Source organism: Thermobia domestica, chromosome 2 (genome assembly GCF_964235325.1).
Source record: "Thermobia domestica chromosome 2, izTheDome1.hap1.1, whole genome shotgun sequence".
In the NCBI taxonomy this organism is placed as follows: domain Eukaryota; kingdom Metazoa; phylum Arthropoda; class Insecta; order Zygentoma; family Lepismatidae; genus Thermobia; species Thermobia domestica.
Window position 1 is genome coordinate 309,457,504 of NC_137455.1, and position 26,780 is coordinate 309,484,283.

The 26,780-nt window shown below is 35.2% G+C and overlaps 1 protein-coding gene across 1 annotated transcript in view; it reads left to right on the plus strand.

Annotated features, from left to right (window-relative positions):
* LOC145679479 (endoglucanase E-4-like) overlaps window positions 1-26,780 on the plus strand; it is a gene marked incomplete at its 5' end in the record, with an annotated part of 35,546 nt that extends 8,766 nt beyond the window's left edge. The window contains 7 exons of the mRNA XM_081750058.1: window positions 11,161-11,256; window positions 12,861-13,043; window positions 17,786-17,963; window positions 19,204-19,366; window positions 22,289-22,453; window positions 23,782-23,921; window positions 26,543-26,780. Of these exons, the coding sequence (XP_081606184.1) occupies window positions 11,161-11,256; window positions 12,861-13,043; window positions 17,786-17,963; window positions 19,204-19,366; window positions 22,289-22,453; window positions 23,782-23,921; window positions 26,543-26,768 (1,151 nt within the window). The remainder of the gene's footprint in view (window positions 1-11,160; window positions 11,257-12,860; window positions 13,044-17,785; window positions 17,964-19,203; window positions 19,367-22,288; window positions 22,454-23,781; window positions 23,922-26,542) is intronic.

Genomic DNA, 26,780 nt, shown 5'->3' on the forward strand with positions numbered 1-26,780 from the left:
TGTCTGTCCCACTTTGAATGAATTGACGAGCGTTTATTGCAGCTATCTTCTTGTTGTGTTGAAATATTACATTTCGAAATATACAATTCCTTACAGCCTGCAAGGCTAATTGCATATGTTCACCTGGTTCATCTTTGAAACTTTCGATCACTTGTATGGTTTGTTTCACTAGATAACCAGCTCTTGGCAGCGTTATCTGTGGTGATTATAGCTCTTTTGACAGCATAGCTAACTCTTGCAAGACGTCATACATTAGTGCAAAATACAGAAAAAATTCTAGACTCGCAAGCCTTTTCCTTAAAGGATTTATTGTACTATCCTGCAATGGGCTAGTGAATTGAAGATGGAGTGTCCAAATGATGTCCGCATAGCCTTTACGGTTCGGAGTGTACTTGCAACCTTCTGCATCCCAAGAACTCGTCCTACTTTCAGAAACTGCACACCGAACTCATGGCATGCTTCTTCCATTGCGCGACAATGCTTAAGGGACAGGTTGTATAAACTAAACAATTTGTCCATAAAAGCATTGAAGTCAACGATGGTTTGACTCTGGCACTTGATAGGGACTTGATAGTTCAAGTCTATGGTTTAACACTTAAACCGTATGCTTTATTCTCCAACACTTAACCGTAAGTCCCGTCTCTCAGACGGCCACCGATATATTTGGTCTAGGAATTAATTCGTGCGGTTGGTACGCACACATTGAAGCTGTAGTACAAACACAAAATACATAAATACCTTAAGAAAAATATTGTCCATCGCTAGCCACCACTTTCGCCCATCTGTCAGGCAATGTACGGATTCCGTGGCGAAAAAAGTCCTCATCCTTGGAAGCGATCCAGTCAGAGACCCATGTTTCAATATCTTCTGAAGAAGTAAACCGCTGTCCAATCAAATCGTTGTTCATGCAATCGAACAAGTAGTAGTCCGAAGGAGCAACGTCTGGTGAATACGGCGGGTGGGGTAAAACTTCCCATCCGACATTTTCTAAATAGGTTTTGACCGGTTTTGCGACATGTGGGCGAGCGTTATCATGTTGAACAATAAGTTTATCATGTCTGTTCTCCCATTCTGATCGTGTTCTGGCCAGAGCTTGCTTCAAACGCATTAATTGTCGTCGATAACGTTCTCCATTCATAGTTTCACCCGGTTGCAGCAGCTCATAGTACACCACACCTTTCATATCTCACCATATGCACAGCATAACCTTTGCACAGTGAATATCTCGTTTTGGTTGTGATGGACCTGGTTCACCTGGTTTCACCCAGGCCTTTTTTCGTTTAGGGTTCTCTTAATGGATCCACTTCTCATCACCCGTAATAATTCGATGCAGAAACCCCTTTCTGCTCTGTCGTTGAAGCAGCAATTCGCAAATGGTTTTTCGTCTTTCAACGTCTCTGTCTTTCAATTCATGTGGAACCCAATGTGACATCTTTGGAATCATTCCCATGGCTTTCAAGCGTTTGGAGACTGTTGTTTGATCAACGTCTAATGCTGCTGCAAGTTGTTCCTGCGTTTGACACGAATCCTGCTCGAGCAATGCTGTCAATTCTTCGTCTTGAATTTTTTTTGGCTGCCCAGCTCGCTCTTGGTCTGCCAAGCCGAAATCACCACTTCTAAACCGTGCAAACCACTTCTGACACGTTCGCTCAGCTAGAGCATGGTCACCATACACTTCCACCAAAATACGATGACTTTCAGTCGCACTTTTCTGCATGTTAAAGTAATGCAGCAGGACACCCCGCAAAAACACTTTATCAGGCACAAATTGCGCCATGTTCACTTAACTACAAACTGGTGTTGTTGACGCTTTAATCCACTGCCCTTTACTACGAACGATACGCGATGACAGGGGTTTGCAACACATGTGTGGATACACGGAACTGTGGGACGCTCCGTTCGTTGCGCCATCTCTTGTCCACCCGCACGAATTAATTCCTAGACCAAATACGTATATAGTTTAAGAATATCTTTGGAATGGTTTATACTTTTCATAAACACCTTAACAAGCAACAAGATATTTTACACTTCCAAAGGTGTATAGCCTATATATAAATATACAGGGTATCTCAAAAGTTCCTCCACAAGGGTTACTCTGTTATTATCAGAGCTACAACAAAATGTAACGGGGAAAACCGTCTCCAAACATGATATTTTCAATCTAAAGTGAAATATTTTTTTTTTAAATCAGATGAGCGTTTGGGCTACAGGGGAAGGTCGTCTGGTATCGGACACCGTATCTTTTTTCAGTTTGTCATTCAGAAAAATAGCTATATCAAATTACTTAATGCACAAAATTATACCTTGGTATCTTACGCACAACGCGTTAAAGGTGATTTGACAGGTAAAAAGAAATAATATATATTTTTGTAAAAAATCAAAGGTAATACAAATTAGCATTCTTAAAAAGTGGAGGGTGGTATCGGACAAACATAAGACTATAGAGAATTGGTCTTTTGAGGTAATTTAATAACAGAACAAATTGCAAATATGAACTGTTTACTTACAGGAGTTCTTACACACAAAATAGAGTTTTATTACGCTTTGAAATACAGCCTAAAATAAGAGTAAAAATATATCTTAAAATTCTTAGTCTCATCAAGAGTTGTTATTTTTTATTCTGACATAAATCACAATGATAAAACAGTCTGCCTTCAAAATTTTCACATTGTTCATGGACCAAGTCTTTACACATATTGCGCTCTATCCAATCATCAAAAGACTCCCCGCAGATTATAATGTTTAGTTTTTCAGCAAATTTGTAAACTAGTTTTAAAAAACTCTGGTATTCGTAGTGGCATTAGACTAGTTAACTATACAAAGCCTTTACATGATTTTATAGTATTTCTTCTTGGTCACGTTCTACTAAATGTGCCTTTCTTATCCGAGCAGCGAGGCTTAGCTGTTACCTCTTTCCCTTCCGACAGTTTTCGATACAATCTCCTAATATAATCTAAGGAACACCATATCTAGCACTGGCCACACGTGCTTCTTTGGAAATAACTTTGTCCATGACCAACTTTATACTTTCTTCATCGCAATTTCCACGTATTTTCCCCATAGTTTTCTGAAAAAGCCAGAAACCATTAAAAACGTCAAGTTTACTTACCAGTGTTTTGTCCAATACCACCAGATTTCCTTTTGTCCGATACCAGCCGAAAGACTTGCAACTTATGAATGGCTATCTATCGGTTTGTAACAACACGAAGGCAACTATACGCGTAAATTATAATATATACACCCTAATAAATGCTATGATTGCAATAACATATCAATACATTTACTTTGTAACAAGTTGCAGGCACGCAAATCTATTTCCGTGCACCTGATTACTCGCAAAAATACAAAAACTTTGAAGCACGAGATACACCGTTCATCGGACAAATCCACTATGGTGTGGGCTTGGCTAGTTCATTTCGATCAACTCACTGTATGCTTGACATGTGCCGCCCTAAGCAGGAAATAACGAAAACTGCTTTTGTCCGATAACACCCGCTGTCCAATACCAGACGATTTCCCCTACATTTTTTATGCGCCCAATGTTAAATGAGGATGCAACGTTGCCATTTACCTCGACAATCAACATAAGGGAATGAAGTTACTGTCTTTTAATACGTTAACATGTCGATGGTCAGCCCCCATTTCAATCAGTAACTTCATTCACTTATGTTATGAAATAAGTGAAGGAACAAGTAACAGACCAATGAAATCTTTTATTTCTACCGGATCAGAGTCTATATTTTTTAAATAGTGGAATCAGGATGTTTTTGTCTAGTTATAGCATTTTTTGTTTGTCTCCAAAACAATAACATTTATCATTGCATCTGTGAAGAGAGACCACACTTCATGTTGGGAAGGGTTTTGTCCGAGCACTCGAGTCTGAGTAGTCAAACCAGGGAATTCCACCTTTAATAATGTTATGCTGCAAAGTTCGACGGTTCCTAGGAGACAATTAAGAAGACCATGTGTAACCATCCTTGACTACATAATTTGCCGTGAGAACATCCATTTGTACTGTTTCAGGGTTTTCAATCCTGTCAGGTCTTCAACATCTTCTACTTCTGAATTATCTTCCTCCTCATCCTCCGACTCTTGCTCCTGTATTTATTTCTACACCAGTCGTGTCGTTAGGATCGTAATCTGAGTCTCAGTCCGTATCGTCAAACTCGCTAAAACACTCACTAGAAACATCACTTTCTTCTGCTAGTAAACGACGAAAACATGCATCAAAATCACTATCGGTTGGACGAGCAATATCTCCACGACGAGTACAATGCTTCTCCATTACAATAAGATTCATAGAAACATAGTTCATTAAAAAAAACAGACTTAAAACATTTTTATATGCTTAACCTTATGCCCCGTCACACAGACGGGGAGAAAAGTAACAGTTCCCGTATGTCCCGTCTGTCAGACGTACTAACTCTCAACAATTGAACTATTGCACAAAGATGACAAGCTCGTACTAAGTTGCAGAAATTCCCAGAGATGCAAGATGAAAGAGGGGAAAGGTAATGTGGAGGGGAGATTTCTACCGCCTTCATTGTTGCCACACCATGGAAACAAAACTACTTCCCCGTATCACAGACGGGGCATACGGTTTAAGTGTTAAACAATGCCATGAAAACCGTTGAGAGTATTTCTGTTTCAATCGTTATGACAACTCCAAAACGTTACCCAATTATAGCTTTAGCACCATCACTAGCATTCGCAATCCAATTTTCTCTCAGATAATTTTCACGAAGGCCATACATTTAAAGAGTTCAACAATTTGGACTTAATGGGTTCGGCATCCTGGGAATCTAACCCGATTAAGTTAATGAATACATAATTAATAGCTTTACCTGCTAAATACACTATTAAATATACCACAGGTGCTTTTATTTTCCAAGCTAGTTGATTCCTCAATAAGAACGCTAAATTTTGATCCTGTGGTAATCATTGACCGAACCAATTCGTTCCTCATTTCTCCAGCAATACAGGGTTTGTATGATAAGTAATGAGACCAGGTCTGGAAACATTGTTTTATTGATCTGATCTGTACAGGGACTTAAAAGCTTTCGAAGTACTCTCCTCTTGCGTCGATGCACTTCTGCAATCGATGTTTCCACGCTGCAAACGCCCCCTGGAAGTCAGCAGCCGGCATGTCCTTTAGAAATGTGGTCACGGCTGCTTGGATGGCTGTGACGTCTGCAAAACGGGTTCCTTTCAAGCGTGGCTTCAGCTTCGGGAAGAGGAAGAAGTCGGCCGGGCTCACATCTGGGCTGTAGGGTGGTTGTGGAAGGACTTCCACCCCAATCCGGGTCAAAAAGGAGGTCACTAAGAAGGCGGTGTGGGCAGGGGCATTGTCGTGATGCAACTTCCACCGGCTAGCGATCGCCGGTCTTTTCCGCTTGACGCTCCTGTGCAGTCTCTCAAGGACTTGTTTGTAGAAGGCGGCGTTGACGGCTTGTCCTTGGGGTACAAACTCCTTGTGGACCACCCCCACATTGTCAAAAAAAACAATCAACATTGTTTTCACCTTTGACTTCGACATTCTGGCCTTCTTGGGGCGCGGGGACGCAGGAGTGTGCCACTCCGCGCTTTGACGTTTCGTTTCAGGGTCGTACTGGAACACCCACGACTCGTCACCTGTTATGACGTCATCTTCAAAGTTAGGGTCACTGTTCATGAGGTTCAACAGTTCCTGACAACAATCAACACGTCGTTGCTTTTGTTCGTCAGTCAACACTCGCGGCACCAGTTTCGCACAGATTTTTCTCATTCCCAATTGTTCCGTCACAATCTTGTGCACTGTTGTGTGGTTCATATCGAGTTCATCAGCAATCAATCTCAACGATAATCGACGGTCTGAGTTCAGGAGATCCCTCACTTTTGCCACAGTTTCGTCCGTAGTCACTGTTGTCGGGCGTCCAGCCCTCTCCAGATCCTCAACGCTTTCCCGGCCGTTCCGGAACGCACTGTGCCAACGAAACACCTGGGCTTTGGATAGGGCTTCCTCTTTGTAGGCCTCCGTGATGAGAGAAAGCGTCTGAGTAGCCGTTTTCCCCAGGCGAACGCAAAATTTGATCGCATAACGCTGTTCGATGGAACCCTCCATGTTTGTTGATTTTCCGCCGTGACAAGAATGTTCACAAGGGCTTTGTCCAAGGCTTGTCCGCGCTCCACTAAGGCTCGGAGCCAACTGACGCGCGGTGCGTTGCTTTGCTCGGACCCCCCCCTACATCCTCCATCACCGACAAACCCGCTCCAGCGACACGCGCGCCGCGGCGCGGCGAGTCTCATTACTTATCATACAGACCTTGTATGAGAGATAATATTGATGGCAGTGTAGCAGGAATGTAAAATGGAACCCATATTTATTTCATTTGTCTCCAATAAACGAATCAAGTCCTCGTGATCTAAAAAAGGTCGATTTTTCTTTGCCAGGTATTAAGCTGTTCGAAATATTATTATAGTAGTATTCTCTGCAGTTAAAGTAAGTCTCATAATGCCTTCCTCGATGCTATTGCCGGCGACTCTTGTATTTTGAAAGTAATTTTGTGGCCTTCGAAACAAAAGTAGAAAGTACTATACGCTCTGAAGCAGAAGGTACACTCTAATGACTACGATCAAACAGAGGGTGTACTGCGTGTACCGCCGTGAACCCTCGACTACAGCCGTTTGGAAGTGAACATTGGCAGAAAATCGTACAAAGATGTTTTATGCTCGAGTCTTCTTAAAAATTACTCAGTTTACACTTGTTAATTATAAGGGATTTTTTTCTTTTTTTTTTTTTTACAAATTCGAAATTCAACAAATTTAACTGCAATCTGTAAAATTTGAAAAATGAAAGAGAGAGAGATCCCGGTGGTGATTGTTTGTAGCGCCAGATTTTGTAATAATAAAAATAAAAAAAATGAGATGGCGGGTTTCGGGTTTATATTTCGTGTGTTACTTTTTATTTTTTGTGCACCACCGTTAAAGTTTTCGTTCCCCGAACTAAAATGGTTTGTGATTTGATAAGGACTAGTTTCACGGTTTGGAAATTCTATCTTCCTGCGGTGTCCCAGGGCTTTAGGGAAACAAGATTTCCCTAAAACCGTGTAAGCAAATGAAACTTGATATTATTTGCATACGTATCCTGTATTTACATGCTGCAACGCTGAAAGAGAATTTTGCTCTAATGTTTGGTTTGTGTGGACGAACTAGACTGACTTTTACTTTCCAAGTGGACTGAATAATAATAGTAATAATAATAATAATACCAGAAAATAAACGAATATCTAGAATTTAAAATTTTAGTTGAAAATCCTGAAAATTAGTTTAATCCCCACTAGAATCGAGAAATTGCTTATATTGCTTAATTAGCCTAACAGATCCCTTGGAAACCAAAGATATGCTTAAGGTTAGGGATACAACTTGTTTATGAAAGAAAAAGCTTATGAATTTGTGGTTAACAATGTAATAAAAGTTTTAATGAGCAAACGAAAACAACAACAAGAAAATGTTTTTGTTTTTTTTTAATATTAAGCAGGCCGAAAATTAACATTGAATTTTGAGTTTTGTGACAGCAAATGTTCAGAATAAGGCATAAGGCCTTAACACAAAAAGAAATTAATTCAAGTAAATTACATCTGGGCTTTTTTTCTTGACCTATGTAGTGAATGAATTGTTATCATTAACTTGACATACATAAACAAACTATGAAATTGATGTTTATAACCAGTGCTAGATGCAATCTTGCATTGTTTATATTTTATATAGAGCTTTTATAATTTACATATATATTATATCAAACTGGTTAAATTACAATTTTGTATTTGAAAATACCTAATTATTTGACATTGTATGCTAAGTATATAGTTTACGTTGATCAGCTGATATGTTTTGACAATGACCTTTCCAAGAATAACGAAATTAAGATATTATATTGCTTGACGGAATTTGAATATAACTACCTACATCTTATTTGGGTGAAAACTAAATATTGGGATGATTTAAAAATAAGTTGAAACGAGTTGAAGTAAGCGGAAATGAGTTGAAGTAAATTGAAATAAATAAATAAATAAAATAAGTCGAAAAACAAGTCATGACTTTGATTTGAGATTCGTGGGAAGTATGAAAGAAACATAGAATGATCTAAAGGAGTTAAGTAAACTTACTGCTTGACTGCTAACCATTTCTAATTATTGAAATTAATAACTGAGAATGAAAATAAGTACACTAAATATGCAATTCGACATTTATCTAACTAACAAGAATACATCATCAAATACATAAAATTAATGAGTGTAGCATTACTATTTGATTATGCATAAAAGCTATATATATATATACACATATTAGCACAAGCAGAAAATTAACAGACACAAACATACATAGATATATATAAAAAATCATAAGTAAAGACATGCATACATACATAAAAATCAAATAACATATGAATATTAATAGTAAATGCAAAGACGTCTCTCGAGATTTTTAACATGAATATATTGAGTTTTCGTGATTTTTTTCTGTATCATCAATAAGATTTGTATATGGCATACATTTTCATTTATTTGTCTAGTTTATGCGCATAGACTTCTGATCGCTCTATTGTTAGAGGATCAGAATGACGTAATAATTTCGGCTTTACTTAGCCTACTTTGTGTTTTTCCATCTGCATTCTACCTGACTGAAAATAATGTTGGTTCCGCTTTATTTACGGATTACGTATGTCTAACCAAGAAAATGCTTAATTGCGAGACTAGTCGCATATATATTATAATTACTAATTAATCTTTTAGCTCTCTTACATAACATACTTTTGCGGAGACATTACAGTATTATTTATTAGAGATTTACTCGCATATAGATTGAAATAGATTCATTCAGTCCGTTAACTTTTTTGCAAAATGACTTTACAAACACAATAACCTTTGGACAATTGGAGCAATGTTTGGAATATATTTTCTAGGAATACATATTACGCCTTGTTCTAAATTATCTTAAATTTCTAATATTGCATGTCCATAGCGCAGATGATACACTTTCACTTCATACAAACTTCAATATGGTAAAGTACATACTTCTTTCATGACAAATTTCACAGTTCGAGTCGTTAAAGATCTACAGCCTGTTATTTGATCTACATTTAATTTAACTTTCTTTATATATTATTTAACAATTCTAATTGACAAATAGAATAATGACATAAACTACTATCTCTTTAATAAAAACAACGACATGTTCACTGAAGTCACAGAATATATGTAAGAGTAACATTGAAAAAAAAGTCTCTATTTTCAATAAGCCTTGCTCAAAAAGAAAAGAAAAAAAAGAATTCTAATGCTTAGTAATTATAGTTCGAATTGGAAAATCTTATCTCCACACGGTTTAAATGCGTTTACAGTTTTCAAATAGTTCCGACTTTTATACCGCGAACGTCTTGCATTTTATTCAATGCCGAAAATTTCCCTTTTAGCATCAACAAAAAATAATTTGGATGGGTCCTACCTTTCGCCGTCCACACTGCTCTCACCACTTTCGTAGTCACCACTAAGCTGACCACATACATACAGATGTCCCTGTGTTTCTTGGTTTCCTTCTTCCGTGAGAAGTGTCCTGGATCCGGAGTTCCTCTCTTCGATTCCTGCTGCGTCCTCCTCTTAAACTGCAAGGGGCGACGCTCTTGGGCGTTTCCTGGTCCATCAAAGTGGACTTGCTTCTGTTGGTCCATTTCTGTTGGTTACTTTCACTCTTAACAACACTCAGAAACGTGACACTGCACCAACATCACTCTATGTGTCAGAAGTGTAGTGTTACACGGATAAATAGTATTTATTGTTTTTAAGTATTGTGTATAGTACTTCAAAACTGATTATGTATTATTGAAACTAGTCTAAGTGCTTTTGGTGAGTATGTAGGCCATCCGTTATTGCTAATTGTCTGTAATTGCTCGTGAATATGTTTATAAGTGCGAAATTCTGTCACTCAAAAAAATGTCTGTAAGCGTTTCGCAATATATATATATTAGCAGCGTTAAAAGTTTATATATATATATATATATATATATATATATATATATATATATATATATATATATATATATATATAAATTTGAAGAAGATCAATGTGTAAGTTCCTATGCCTTAGAAAAATTGCAAGTCCGTACACTCGGCTTCGGTTAGTTTAGCCGCACATTATTCTCGGTTGATTAACTTTTGATTATCAGTGTAGTGTGTGTGTAAGTTCCGGGTGTGTTTTTGTGTTGTGGTGATATGATGTTTCCCGGTGATGTACTTGGATACGACTGACCTGGAGTTTTGAATTTTTAACCTGTCGATCTTTTTGGATACGCCTCTAACGGTGTCTTCGATTTCGTCTCTGTTCTCTTATTCGTTAGATTATTTTGATGTCCTAAATGTTTATTTTCTTGGTCTCCGCCTATTTACGGTGTTCGAGCGTCGTCTCTCCGACGTACGTGATTTTTTTAGATTTCACATGTAATATAGAAAATTTTTATAGGGGTCTATTCGGCGCCTCGTAGTTTCATGCGTGCTTTTGAACCAGACCTGTGTCAAAATTTTATCTTGGTACTGCGTGGCGACATATGGTCTATGATATGATTTTGACAAATTCACAGAGATTATTTTCCCCTTGGATTTTATTCAGTGTTCAGACTTTATTATTTTTTTTCAATTTCACAAAAAGATGCTAAAAGCTGTTTTGTTTTCCTTTCTTGGGCTCACGCAGGGTCCTCTGTATGTGTGGTCTTTTACGCATGTGGCTTAGGCAGCGGTATAAAGAGACAATAGAAGGGTCTTTCAACTGTCCTCGCCGCGACGACAGGTATACAGAATAAAAAAAAAGTAAACATCTTACTCTCGGATAGTAAAGGAAAATAAAGAATGTTCTTTGCTTCTTTGAACACACAAAAATGAAAATGAAAATGATATTCACTAACGTTCATAATTATATGCAAAATGGAATTTAAAAGATTTATTTAAAAATTAAATGAAAATGGAGATGATACAACTGTCACAAATCGACGAAAATTGGATATTAATTTAAGACCTTATTTTAGTGATTTTTTAAAAATACATTTTTCTCTCCTTATTTGCAAACTTACAAATATTGTATACTTCTTACATTTTGATAGTTCTAAGAATATCTTCCTTTACTATCTATTTTTAGCTGGTGATCTCGTCAAGTTTGGTTTCCCCATGGCTTACACAGTTACTTTTCTCAGCTGGGGCATCCTTTCTAACAGAGAAGCTTATGAGTCCACAGGTAAGAAGGTTTATAAAACATTACTATTCCTTAATCACGAAACTTTTCACATCGTAAAGCATAAAATCAATACGATTGATTTTGAACTACTGACTTAAATTCCTACAAAAGAAGCTGAACATTAAATAGGTTTCAATATCATTGATAAAAATATTCAAATCATTTTTTTATCGAAAAAGATCACTTCTCACTAGCAGGTTTAATATTGAACTAAGAAAGAAGCTGGTCAAGTACTCTATATGCAGTATTGGATTATATAGTTTAGAATCGTGAACATTATGGAAATTAGAAAAAATATTTAGAGAGCTTCAAAAATGTGATACAGGAGGAATATTAAGATAAAATGGACTGAGAAGGTAACAAACAAAGTTGTTTTAGAACGGGTAGGAGAGAAGAGGACTTTTTAGCTAGCACCCTTCATAGAAATGCCAATTGGATTAAACACATCTTGCAAAGAAATTGCCTTCTTCAAGCCGCCTTAGTGGGAAAGATGGAATGAAAGCGAGAAGTAGGAAAAGAACACAACTAACCGATGATGTGAAAAAGTAGAAGAAAATATTTGGAGTTAATAGAGGAAGTTGAAGATCAAGGAACGTGAAAGAAACATTTCCAGGCCGGAACCTAACAAAAAATCATTAGTCCCAGGACTTGCCAACAGTCAGAATGCTTAATAATAATAATAATAATAATAATAATAATAATAATAATAATAATAATAATAATAATAATGTTTTTATTATCAACATTTCTATTATTGAAGTACTATTTGTAGGCCTACGTAAAAATTTAAATTAAAATATGAACTGTTACAATAATCATACAAATATTTTTCCGATATTCGACAATTTTCGATATTCTGGCCCATACCTGTATCATTAAAGCAATGTAAAGGTCCTTCTTAATAAGATTTCAAGACCCAAATATCTATCAGAAAGGAATCACGTTAATTCTTTTTGGATCGAAAGATCCGATATATTTCGATCAAATATGAAATATATTTCAATCAAAAATTTTCTTATAGGCCTTGTATCTGAGAACTACATAATAGTGTCGCCGAATCCAAGCTATCAGTTAACTCAGTATGATATGAAAACTCGATTTAGAAGTAGTTCAAAAATTTTGTGGCCCCTGATCCAAAAACTAATGATTGGTCGAGGTCGAAAACTTTTAATCCATTTTTGGTTTTCCAAAATTTCTTGTTACTTATTTTTATGAATAGAAGGTACGAATACATTACAATCAAAATTTAAAACATAAACTAGCAAAATTGGGAACAGTTATAATTTGAAAATATAAATATTATTGAAATATATTATTGATTTGTTCGACCTAAATGTAAGTTATACAAGAATATTTAGTTATGAACTCGCCATTATTTGAACTAAGAGCACATTCTTATATTTTCATTTGCATTTAGTACAATTTCACAGAACTATTACTTATATTTTAACCATATGCCAATACTCATGTTAGTAATATAATTGATCACAACTTCACTGATTCGTCTAGTAGCATGTCTGACGAAACAAAATTACATAAGGTCAAATTCCAATGGTTATTTTGAAATTCTGTGTATTTTGAGTAATAATTGCTCCTTTTCATAGAGCAACTTGGATATGCAATGGACGCTTTGAAATGGGGCACGGATTATTTCATCAAATGTCACGTCGCTCCTCATGTTCTCTATGGCCAAGTTGGTAATGGAACCAGTGACCACGCATATTGGGGACGACCAGAAGAAATGACTATGGCACGACCAGCTTTCAAAATTGATGAGGAACACCCAGGTAAAATAAAATTACTTGGATCATACTTACGAGGAAGTCCATAAACCGTGAGAGTTGAATTTTGATGAAAATTTGTGACAAGATTCAGTTCGAGTTGCTAAGTAACGTAGTAATAGTCACTCGATGCGCAAATGCTTCGTTGAGCTGCTACACCGACGCCATCTTGAAATCCTGTAGGCAATGTCCAAGAATACCCTTTTAGCACAAAAATGAAAAAGCTTTTGATATATCTGACTTCAGTATTGTAAACCAAGGTAAATCATCTATATGTGAGAGCACTTCCAGTGCATGCCCGCCATCTTGAAAGGCGCCATATTGAATCGTCGTCAAATATGATAAACGACAAGGGGGTCATGTGGGGTATCAAATAGCACTGGAATTTACTCCTGAATTCATTTCCGTAATCAAAGTTCAGATATCTGTTTTCACTTCAGAGTTAAGATCTCTCTCGCTCACAGGAACATACAAAAACTGAGCAAGTAAAATTTGTGATATGAAATGCGGTCGTGCAAACACTTGCATGATTTTAACTAATGCAATAGTAGTTTTTGATCTACAATAGCCACTATACCAATCAGATCTTAAGACTAGTGAGAGATATCGTTAATTAAATTGAAATGCCTGTAGTGAAAAATGGAATAGCAGCACTGTAACAAATTATACATATTTCAAAATCGCTATATATGTATGAGTCTGTGTGTGTTGCGATTATGCATAGCATTTAAATGCTGTAATACAAGTTAGGTGTAACGGAACATATGGTTTTAAAGAATCTGTCTTGAAGTTATTAGAAAATTAATACAAAAATATTAGAAAAATAATATAAACTATTGCACATAAGCAAATATTAACCTACTAACCTTTTGCTCTTCAATTGTGATGATGTAGATCCAAAACGTAGTGCAAACACTTAACAAATGCACTTTCGTCACAATCTTTATGACCACAGACACTATTTTCTACTAGTCTTCAGAACATTTGTAAATGAACCAACTATTGCTCCTGTTACGTACTCACATTTCTGCCATGCATAAGCAAGCATGTCCTTTAGGACTGGTGCACAAAATTGATGATACACAACAGAATGCATTTTCTTTGGTATTCTCTGCTTGTCAGTACTATTAGGCATGTGTTTCATCGACCAACGTCTATTCCAACGCACTTTGAAATAGGTATAACTTGTAGCATGCTGATATTCCATTTTTCACTACAGAAATTTCAATTTAATTAACGAGTTCTCTTACTAGTCTCAAGATCTGATTGGTATAGTTGCTATTGTACTGCATTAACTACTGCATTAGTTAAAATCATGCAAGTGCTCGCACGACCGTGTTTCATGAAACAATTTTAACTCGCACAGTTTTTATATGTTCCTGTGAGCGAGAGAGATCTTAACTCGGAAGTGAAAACAGATATCTAAATTTTGGTTACGGAAATGAATTCAGGAGTAAATTTCAGTGCTATTTGATACCCCATATGACTTCCTTGCCATTTATCATATTTGACGGCGATTTAATATGGCGCCTTTCAAGATGGCGGTCATGCACTGGAAGTACTCTCACATATAGATGATTTACCTTGGTTCACAATACTGAAGTCAGATATATCAAAAGCTTTTTCATTTTTGTGCTAAAAGGGTATTGTTGGACACTGCCTACAGGATTTCAAGATGGCGTCGGTGTAGCAGCTCAACGAAGCATTTGCGCATCGAGTGACTATTACTACGTTACTTAGCAACTCGAACTGAATCTTGTCACAAATTTTCATCAAAATTCAACTCTCACGGTTTATGGACCTTCCTCGTTAGTTGTTCGACCAGTAAGTCTATTCTCAGATAGTATTAAATGCAGACGACAAAATGCATGTCCTGCATCGTATTATGGATGTTTGTTATTCTATGCATGAGATATCTCCATTCTTTTTTAACTCTTATATAATATAATGTTGTGTACAGTGGAAACGAAACACTTCAAAATTTCAAAGTGGAAAATTGTTTAAAGTTTTAAAATAAAAGAATTCATATGCAAATCAGTTTAGCAACAGATTTAATATATGAACTCATTTTGATCAAGCCAATCATATTTTTCCTATCTTCAGAGATTTGAGATTTAGCAAATATTAATAATGTTAAGCTTCGAAATCATTGCTCAGAGCTCGGGAAAAATTAAAACAAAATAAAATATATGGACTGTCCTTAAAACTAATTCTAATTCATTATTTTAGTCAAACTTTTCGTAAAACTTTTCTCTCACTCTATAATCACTGTATGTTCTACCACGTATATAATGATCTCGGGAGGAAATAATGATAACTCTCAAAATCGTGAAATCATTATCCCTCGAAGAATTACCGAGTTTGGTCAACAGGTGACAGAGATATGGCCAATTCCTTACAGGTTTCTCAATAGTGTCACTATACGTACCCAAACGTTTAAAGGCGTGTATCTCAAAATCATGTCAGTGTGAGGTACCATTATTTTCCGCCGATGTCTTCATATTATTTCAATGATTTTTTTTTATAGATTTTATTGAATTTACAATAGTATAGTTCACGAATGTTTTTGTTGTTGTTGAGTTGAGTGTAACGTCCCATTTAGCAGCGAGGCTATATGAGAGATGGACCTACTGATTAACGTGGAATCCGAACCACATGAGCTCCCACCGGGAATCGAACCCGGATCTCCCAAGCCAAAGGTGCGTACGCTAACCGCTTAGCCACGAAGGAGCTCTAGTTCACGAATATTCGTAAGAAAATAATTGTGTAGTGTTTACATAATAGAATGAATACGCCACAAATATTTAAAGAATTCTGATCTTTGATCTAATATGAATTCAGCAATATATCAATATTATCTTTTCAGACATATAGATAGATATACATCCTAACTACTAGGTTAATATATGTTATGGTTATTTAAAAGTTTAAAAACTTCTTTTTTGAACTTGGAAACCCCTATTAGAAAAAGTAACTCTAGTTCCTTAGAGAATTTTTGAAAGTAAAGGTATTAAGTTTTTAAGCGTTGCGAAAAAATATAAATTTATTTATTTTTTAAATTTAAAAGATACACATTTGTCATCTTTATAAGAGGACATTTTATAAACAGCTAGCAAATCGTCACAATATGAGCTCTTTATGTAATCACATTCCGCAAACTTTTGAAGAAATTGTACTTATTTATGCTTTTTTGTTTGTTGGTTGGTTTCTCGGCAGAACAAAGATATCCTTGTGTAGCCTAAAACATGTCTCTAGTTGATTCACACATTCCACAGAAACTGGCAACAGAACATGTGTGAAAAGACATAACACTTTTACTGGCATCGTATGCTTCAGATACTACATAGTTCGTCTAAAATGTCTACATTGTAATGTAGTAAATGAGTTATTTCACATCAATGTTTGTAAAATAAGATAATTCCATATTTTTATGTTCAACTTTTATAAAGCTTTGATCTAATGCTCATATACCAATGCAGTGTAAGCGCAATTTTGAAAGAAATACGTAATTATTCATACAGCAGAAGATAAATGTAAGAAGCCCAACAAAATATTACCGTTACTATCTTGAGTTGCACTGAATGAGTATACAGTGGTTCGTGTTTAAGAAATTGACACAAGATATTGAACAAGTGTGTGTTTGTGTATAATAGAATAGAAAGGAAAAGAAGCATTCTTGAGGAAATAAAGCTCATCGTAAACCAATACGACAAAGAGAAATAATTTGCTGAAATTGCAAATGGATGCAAAGAAGTTGTTATAATGTGAATGGTTCGAGGTGAAACGACCACAGAAGCTTATCCTTAGGGAGTAGAGGCAACTATTTAGAATTGTGAATAAGAATCCAATAGTAGCTTCCTCAGTAATTGTATCATTGATAAATAAATATTGTAAGAAGTAAGTGGACCTCAAAAATTACTTATCAACCAACTTATCCATTTTTGCATAATTCCAGATAGTACGCTCTAGTTCCCAATATATCAATAAATCAAATAGAGGTCCCAGCTCTAGTTCTCAATGAAGTCATACATCAATAAATCAAATAGACAGAAGGGATTAGCCTTTGTTAAGGATGTCAAGAAAGTTCGTGTTCTGGTGCAACAAAATAGTGTAACCTCTTTCACATGTATTTTAAATACTTAAATGAGTTTCTTATTCTTGAACTACATGATGCATCGAAATTAACGTATTGTGTCAGAATTTGCTTTTCAAATACTCATCTTTAATGAAGATAAAAATGACCTCTTCTACTGCATGACAAGATGAACTTCACACCTCAAATAGTCAAAGAGAAAATACACTACACAAAACTTGTAACCCCCAATATCTAGCTTCCAGGCCCAATTTACATTTACCGATTTTTCAATTTTCGTACACCTGAGTAATTATCTGAAAAATACAGCTCCGAAACCGAAAGGAGACTAAAAGTACGCTCCATTACTTTTTCGAATCCCGTAACTTATATTTATTTTCAACTACAAATCAAGCACTTGTCATTCAATGGCAGAACTGTGTCTCTACTAACGGAGACAATGTAAATAAAATAAATTTATGCCATGTCGTTTGTATCTTTTGTTTCTAACTTAACTTTAGAATTGGACATTATGTTCCTATGCACAACTAATTTTAGGTTCTTACTTTAGTCTTCCTTTCAACTGGATTTCGGTGGAAAATGATAGTTTGTACCTCACAGAAACCTTTTAACCTAGTATTGGAACTTGCTATTAACTCGCACTTCTTTTCTAAAGGTTCTGACCTTGCTGCTGAAACTGCTGCCGCTATGGCTGCTACCTCGATTATTTTCCGAGATGTAAACAGCACCTACGCAGATGATCTTGTAGTCCGTGCTGAACAACTCTATGAATTTGCGCTTAATTTCCAAGCGAAATACACGGACTCAATCACAAATGCTGCAGATTTCTATGGGTAAGTTACTAGTATCTTTATTGACCTTTCAGTATATACCGTCATTCTATCTACAGAAACTATAATCACCAAAACTTTTTTTTAGAAGTTCATTCATATAGTTCCAGATAAGTGATATTGCCTTTCTACGCAGGGAAGTAACAGCAAAGAATAGTAAGGAACTTTTGAAGAGAAATTGACCAGTAGATATACGGTATATACAGTATTTTAAGAAGTACCATCCCGACATTCGTTTGAAGGGAATGAGGAAAACGCTCAGTAAAACTACACTGACAGATTATTCAAACTCTTCATTACGAATGGAGGAAGTCATGAGTACAGTAATCCGTTGCAGTTTTCTACTATGGAAACATTCGCCGAATTCAGCACTTGGAAAGCTCTCGAGTACTGATTATTGAATATACAGTGTCCCAGAAGTAGGTATACAGTCCCGTACTGATCGGTCATTACATTTTATATCATTTACTTATTGTTATCCATATAGGTATTGACTTAGTTTCTTCCTTATCTATTCTTAATTTATTTTTATTTGTATCTTAAGCTCGAAACAAACCAAAGCAAATAAATTCATGATCTTAATAAATTAAAATGTCATACTTGATCGATACTGTTCTGCATACCTACTTTTGGGCCACTCTGTATATCGAATTCAGTGATATTTGAATGATCAATCATGAAAGCTGTCCAGATTAGGTCTAATTTTCACCAGCAGTATTTTATAAATCCATACTGTGCCTTAGTGCTGGGACGTTCACCTCTGGTGCAAACGATCCCTGATTCAATCAAAAACAATGTGAGTTTGTGGTGGACAACATCGTATTCATGAGTTTTTTGGAGGTTTTCCCGTTTCCTCCCGCATTCTCATTACACTAGGTCTTCCATAAGCACTCACTTTCATTAACCATTCTTGTTCTTTAACTTAAAGGGCTCCTCGTTGCGACGTAAGACTAAAAATGTCATTTGCAGTTGCAACTATCAGTTTTGAAAATTCCTCAAAACATAGTTGTCATCTAATGTTATTAAAATACTAAAGCAAAACAAACCATCTTTATACTTAAAAGAAAATGTTATTGAAATTTCTTTGTTTGTCATTGAGTTATAATCTTCAGTAAGAAAATAAGAACATTTGTGTCAAATTATGTCACTAATTTTATGAAATATACAATTAGTCGAACATAATGTCTTGTGTATTAATAATAAGTACAAATTAAGACTAATATTATTAAGTTAATATTTTCAGAACGTCTGGTTTTGAAGATGAACTGGTATGGGGAGCTATTTGGCTTAACAAGGCTACTAATAACCAGACTTACTTGGACACTGCTGAACAACTCTATGACCAATATGAACTCGACTACAGGCCGGGAGTAGTTACTGTTGACAGTAAAGTGAATGGCATACAGGTAACAGTTATATATTATAGTTTATTCAACAAACTTTATAGACAAATAGTTCATTTCATAACAAGGTAAAATTCGGTTTCATTCTTGTGGTATTTTGGAGATACTTTCATGGAAATAATGTATCAGCAAAAAAATAATAATATATATTCTTTCCAATACGTACATCATATGAAGCTGAATAAAATTACATACATGCGTTAAAACTCCATGCGTAGGTTTTGAAATTGATACTTACAAGAAGCATGCCACTTATTAAGTAAAACTGACACTAAAATTTACCCTCATATAACTCTTCGTTCTGACACTCGATGATAGTAATAGTATGGTTCGTGCGATATTTTATAGCAGTGATCGCCAAATTTATGAAGCTTCTGAGCTACCGTATCGTTTATAAATCTTAACTATATATAATACTACATGAGCTGACATAAATTATTGAACACTTCTGTAGGGCTGCAATGATTAAATTTGGCATGATTGTAGCTTTCCGGAACTAACCCACAGGAAAATTGCCAAAAGTGAATATTTTTAACTTTTAGGGGTCTAAAGAGGGAATGAAGAATTTCCCTATGTTATTTAAATGGGACTTTTTTTTTTTACTTATAATCTCATGTTTTTAGGTACTTAGAATTGGAATAAAAACTTGAAATTCGGTATGCTTGTACGTTTTTGTTATCATTACCTAAGTAAATCATTAGAAATAAAAAATTCCAACCGTAGAGTGGTTTTATGAGGAACTGAAAAATCTTTCCGATGTTATTTATATGGGACGTCTTCTACACCACAAAATGTTTAGGCACTTCCGGCAGGATTAGAATGATGAAATTTGTATGATTGTAGCCTTCCAGGACTAACCGACAGGAAAATTGTCAAAAGTGAATATTTTAAATTTTTAGGGGTCTAAACGGGATGAAGAAATTCCCATGCTATTTAAATGGGCGTTTTCTTAGGATACAAAATCTTATGTTTTAGATAATTGAAATAGAAAAAGAAACGATACAATTGTGGGTTCAAGGGGTGCGAGGCCGTAGGCCTAGCAACAGTGTGTGGGGGCGAAGCCCTCGGATGGGCAGATTCAGGAAAAATGAAGAGCAAGTTCACGAAATTCACTGTTGATGCAAAGGCCGATAGATAAGACATGTGAGGTCGTAGGCCGAGCAGACTCGGGGGTCTAGGGCCGGAGTCCCAGGCTAGCCAAAGGCTAGTCCATTTATAAATCCATTATCGTCCATTACCAATAATAATTGAAAGTATTTATTTTGCTGGAAGATATTCAAGCATAATTATTTATGTACTGTATGTAGCAATATACAGTCAACTAGCAAATTATATCTTACTTTTTGATTGTATTTTCCTAACGATGACACACACACACACCTTTAGCCACGTTTTAGTAGTAAGTAGAGAGATTGGGAGTCTTTGTATTCAGGTGTTCTTGAAGCAAACCATTGTTATTTCCATAAATTAGGATGTCATGGAAATTCAATCTTAATTGGTTTCTGTGTTTTTTATGTTAGTATTTAAAACATTACGTCTTTGAGTCATTCTCAGTGATTTGTAGAAATAAAATGTTGGCTCTTTCTCTCTTTGTGAATCGTTATGCATTTTGAGACATTTTATATCAATAGTTAAAACAACAGAAATTCAATACATATTGACTTTTCCTTAGTCGGTAATTCATATCCCGTCTGAGTTACTAGTGTTAACTTGCAAATGCCTAGTATAGCTGAATAAACTTAAGTAAAGTAAAAGTAGATTCACAAGTCAAGTCTTCAAACAATTATCGCTAATAGTTTGATAGAAGAGTAAAGTTTACAAATGTTTGTAACTGGAGGCACGATAGTATGTCTTATATTTTGGGGACACCTGAAATCTGTCTTTCACCAAATATGCTTCAAACATATTTGGAACAAATTACATGGTCTGTTTGGGAAATACAAATAGGAGAACATCCTTCTCCTTGCTTAAAAATAATACCTATAGAGAATTGAAATATCTTGACAAATTGAAAGTAGTAATTTTGAACGCTACTATTTGAAGTATTAACTTTTTTTTTCTTTCTTTTTTTTTTTTACCAAAGTTGCTCTTAAGGTGACTTAAATCACCATACATAATTGCAATGATAGTGAATAACCTATGATACAGGTTATCCACTGTTCTCCCTGTTTTTTCTCGATAACACGAGAAATAAAAAATGCATGGAAAATAAATTATAGTTGGATTTATCTTGCTCTATGAATCAACTAGTTAGCACATGAGGAGTTAACAATGGTCACTGTTGGTATTCAGACACTTTTAAATGCAACGGTCCTTGTGGTCAAAGATTTCTACTAGCTCTTAGGAAATCACAAATTCAATTTGGCGAAGAGTGTGCCACAAAAGTCAAGTTAGAACCAATATATTGCATACTTCAACATAACATTCAGGAAGAAATTATGGTGGCCTTGTAATTAAAAGCAACCATGGTCCACAGTCCATTCAAGATGACACGGCAGGGAAAAATCTCGATTGGAGCTTAGAGCCATGATCTCTTTCAAGTCTGACATGTCGCTCCATCTTGTTGAAAATATCCAATAGTAGTATTCAGACGTTCACGCCTAATCCACAATGGTAGGTGAGGATTTCTAGATACATGCCAGTGTTTACCGTTATATGGAAGAAACTGGATTTGACTGTGCGGCTTTGAGAGTCAGTATACCATATCCCAACATATATGGCATGAAGTGATTCTTTTCAAATCCATGCAAATTAGCATGATCCAATGCTTAATTAATGTAATTGTACAACATTTACATTGTTTCATAAAAGTGAAATTGTCACTGAGAGGTAGACAGAAGTTTAAAATACATCAGTATATTTTTAAAATCTAGTCTTGTGTTTTCTTGAAATCAAATTTGACAACTCCCCTTATTATCTCATAAGGTTCTTTTAGCTCAAATAACTGGAGAAGAGAGGTATCTAAACAGATCCCAGGAATTTTGTGATTACATGGTGAACGACCAACAGAGAACTCCAAAGGGAATGATCTTTGTAGCTGAATGGGGATCGCTGACCTACGCTACTACCACCGCCTTCATTTGCCTAGAAGTAAGTAATGTTATCAAATAAGGCCATTGTTCAATCATTTTCTAGTGTCAACCAGTATGATTATGATATATTTCATTGCAAGGTAACTTACATTGCAAAAGTCAATTATTTTCTTTCAAGACGCTTTGCTGGCTATTGAAACTGTAAGTAGCAAGTTACTCGTACTTATTTCTTGGTTAGCATGTCTACAGACAGAACATTAATATTAGTATTTACATCATGAACAGAATAGAAACTTTTATTCGTCAAGTGCACATAATAGTTCGTAAATAATTAATAATGGAAGGTCTTACTTCAATAAGCTAAAAATCAGTTCTAATAGATGCAAGAGCAATTGCTCCTTATCTTATGTAGGTTTCTTAGAGAAAACAAAGCGAATGGAAATAACCTTCCGAAATTTCATTCTTTAAACTTCCAAAACAGATGTGTATAACTATCTTATAGAACTACTATGTCTGGGAGTAGTATATTTAACCAAATGCAGTTTCAATATGGGATCCCTAAAGAGTGAAAAAATGATAATCGGTAACAAGGAACTTCTTTTCTTTTTTATGGATTGAACTTTGGAAATGTGGGTTCCTCCCCCCCCCCCTTATTCCTCTACTGAAATGTACTTTTAGTTTCAGTATTGAAATGAAATCTTTAAATTTTTCGTCACACGGTTATGCCAGCTAGGCTAAAGGAGACGTTGATGATGAGAAATGAATGAAATGGTAAAATGAAGAAAGTGGGAAGAAACGGGAGAACCCCGAGAAAACCTACGCACACTGTCTACCACAATATCTACTTGGCACGAGCTCGAACCAGGGAACCCACACACAAGAGGTGAACGCTCTTCCACTGAGCCACCGCGGTCCCTTTTAGTTTCAGAAGTGGAAGAAGGACAAGCAGGGAACATAGTCGTAAACGTTCAATCTATTTTCTATAGAGCAAACACAGTAAGATAAAGTAAGAAATGATTTTTTATGTTTATTTTAAGTCTCAAACGTAGGCTTTATCTCCTTTTCCTCCTTTAAAAGTCAGAACAGCTGGATCAATCACTTCCGTTCACTATGCTGAATCACCATAGTTTAAAACTATTATAGCTCCACGACATGAAACGAAATTCACTTGTTTAAATTTTGCAATGTTAGACCTTTAATTGTATTCATTGTCAATTTCAGCCAATACGGAGTGAGTTAATGGATAATCTTACTATTAAATTTATGTTGTGGACAATGAAAGAATAATAAATGTATACTTTATTTTAAAAAAAATATCAAGAAACAATAAGTGAATTGTTCAAAAAGTGAATTGTTTAAAACAGTTTTACTATTCGTTTACTGTAGGTAGCCAACCTTGGAATAAATCCAGAGATTTACAGAGATTTTGCTAAGCAGCAAGTTGACTACGCTCTAGGAGACGCAGGACGAAGTTACGTTGTTGGATACGGAGAAAATCCGCCAACTCACTATCATCATAGACCAGCGTAAGTTAAACACTGGAAATTTCATTCAAATAAGAAAATCAAAAGACAAAATAATAATAATAATAATACATTTCAATGATATATGTAATTTATTAGGTGCTGTTTGAAACCGTTTCAGTTGGTTTTCAATTCTTACACATCAGAGGATTCTTAACAACTGAAGATTGTTAATTAATTCTGACAAACTCACTCTAAAATAATATCGATAGCCAGAGATAAGAAGATATAACATCAACGCTTTCAGATGACACAAGTAATACTCCGAATAGCATTAACCCTTTAGAGAAGGCTATTTTAAATGAGTATTTCTTCAAAGATCCAAAAAGAAGAAGAAACAAGAAAAAGATAAAATAAAAATGAAAACAATTTTCAAAGAGAAGATTTATTATATTGTAATACATAGAATGATTTACTTGACAAATAGGGATGGCTATTTCAAATACATGTTTTTTTTAAGACGCAAAAAAAATAGAACAATAAGGACGCCCTAAAAGCCATATAAGCCTATGATTGGAATAACTACTTGGCAAATTAAATGCAAATGACCCTTATAAACAACACTCGTCCTTCTTGTCCAGATGTTTTGTTTATATACCACTCGTCATAAACGGAACGACCGGTTTTGTGTTTGTATGCCACGCCCGCCTCTAAAAAGTTAAACGATTTGTATATTTTACATTTCGCCTTTCATTTAATATCAGTCCAAAGTTTATTTGTCGTATACTTTGTTTCTCATTAAGTATTGAAGTATTAAACTTCTAATAATACACTTTCTTTGTACTGATTTGTGTATTTCATAAAGTTTACTGGAATGATGTATGGGGAAAAGATAGATTGTTAGTAAGAAATCAATTACATGACTAAATGTAGATATCAGAAACATAAGACTGGTTATTGAATTTTATAACGATTTGCTACTTTTTATAAATAAAAATACATTACATAATACTAATATAATTTAAGTAAATAATAATATTGAAACTACACAACATAATTTCCTAAACATGTTTGGTTTATAAAAGTTTTGAGTCTAAAAAACAGCAACAATTCTTTAGAAATTATATACTGTGGAGTAATATCACAGATAGGTTTTTTTTTGTGAAGAACTGATTAAAAAAGTAATTTTATAATAGACATATAATTGCTATTCTAATTTGTAGTATTTCATACATTGCACACAAAGCAGCTTACTAGGACTGGCGATTTTTAGAACTGAGTTATCTCAAATGGGTAGAGCAATAAACGTACAACTCCATACTACAAAAGAACTTGGCTCCGCAAATTTTGGGAGGACCAAGAAGTCGAAAGGCGGCAGTACCGAAAGCAGTAGATAATGAAAAATGCAACAATCACAGAACGATAAACTTGCTTACATATGCTTCAGAAACCTTGATAAAAGTAATCTCTAGAAGGTTGTAATCCCAGATAAACTAGGTACTAGCAGATGACCAGTTGGATTCAGAAAGAAAACCTTAATGAGGGATACAATACTTGTATTAAGAGGGTTACTAGAAGAAAGAATTCGAGTGCGAAGAGCAACGTATGTAGTATTTGTGGATCTGGAAAGTGAGAGAAGAGAAGTAGCAATTCAGAAAAGGGTTAAACAAGGATGCTCATTGTCATCATTTTTTAAAAAATCTTTATATTGAAGGAACAACAAAAAACTCAAGAACACTCAGAGCATAGGAACACACTGTTCATGGGCAGAAAACACACACACTTAGACTTAGGGGCAATATCGTAATGTTGGCAGACAGTGAGAAAAGAGACAGATCTAAACGGTATGCAACAAGTAGATAAACCAGAGCAAAACAAAAGTTACGAGATGCACACAAAAGAAATAACAGGAAAAGTAAAGATAAAAATAGGTTACTTGTGGAAGAAGTACAAGAATTATGTTATTTAGGGAGCAAAATAACGAACGATAACAGATGCAAACAAAATGTAAAATCCAAAATATCTCAGGCGAAGAAGAAATTTGGAAAAAAAAAAAAACAGGACCTTCTAACCGGAAACATCGGCATAGAACTGAAGAAATTGTTGACGAAAGTATATGTAGGGAAGTGTATGGATATGAAAGATTGAAACTAGAAGAAGAAAAATGGAGAATGGAAGAATTTGAAATATTGTACTATATGAGAATGTTGAAACTTAGGCGGAGAAGGTATGAAATGAGAGAGTACTGGAAAAGTGGTAAAGAAGGACTTTACTGGAGAATATTTCGAGAAGACGAGATAGGATGATTGGACACTTTATGAGACATGGAGGAATCAAGTTAGTAACTATAGAAGGAATTGCAGAATGAAAATACCTAGAGGAAGATTGCGATTGAAATAAACGGACCACATACAAGATAGGAAAGCTTCAAAAAAATGGAAAGAGATGGATCAGGATAGGGACGGGTGAAAAGTTGCGCCAAACTATTCGAGAGATAGCTGACCTGAGATTGCTGAAGTTTACACTATTGCTTATTTGAAAAAGTGACGGAAAAAGGCATATAAATAGGAATGAAGGACTTTATAATTTTGTGTTTAGAAAAATATTTGCATGTTTGAGATATATATTTATAATTTATTATAAACTTTTAAGTTGTACTTATTTTGTTTCCTTCTGAATTTCAGCTCTTGTCCAGATCTACCAAACCCATGTGATACAAAACAGCTGTGCAGTCCTGATCCCAATGGGCATATTCTCTATGGTGCTTTAGTTGGTGGTCCTAATGTAAATGATGAATACGAAGATATAAGAGATGACTATGTCCACAATGAAGTTGCTTGTGGCTACAATGCGGGATTTACAAACGCTCTAGCTAGTCTTGTTACCTTACAAAATAGTGGACTTCTTTAATGAGATTATAAA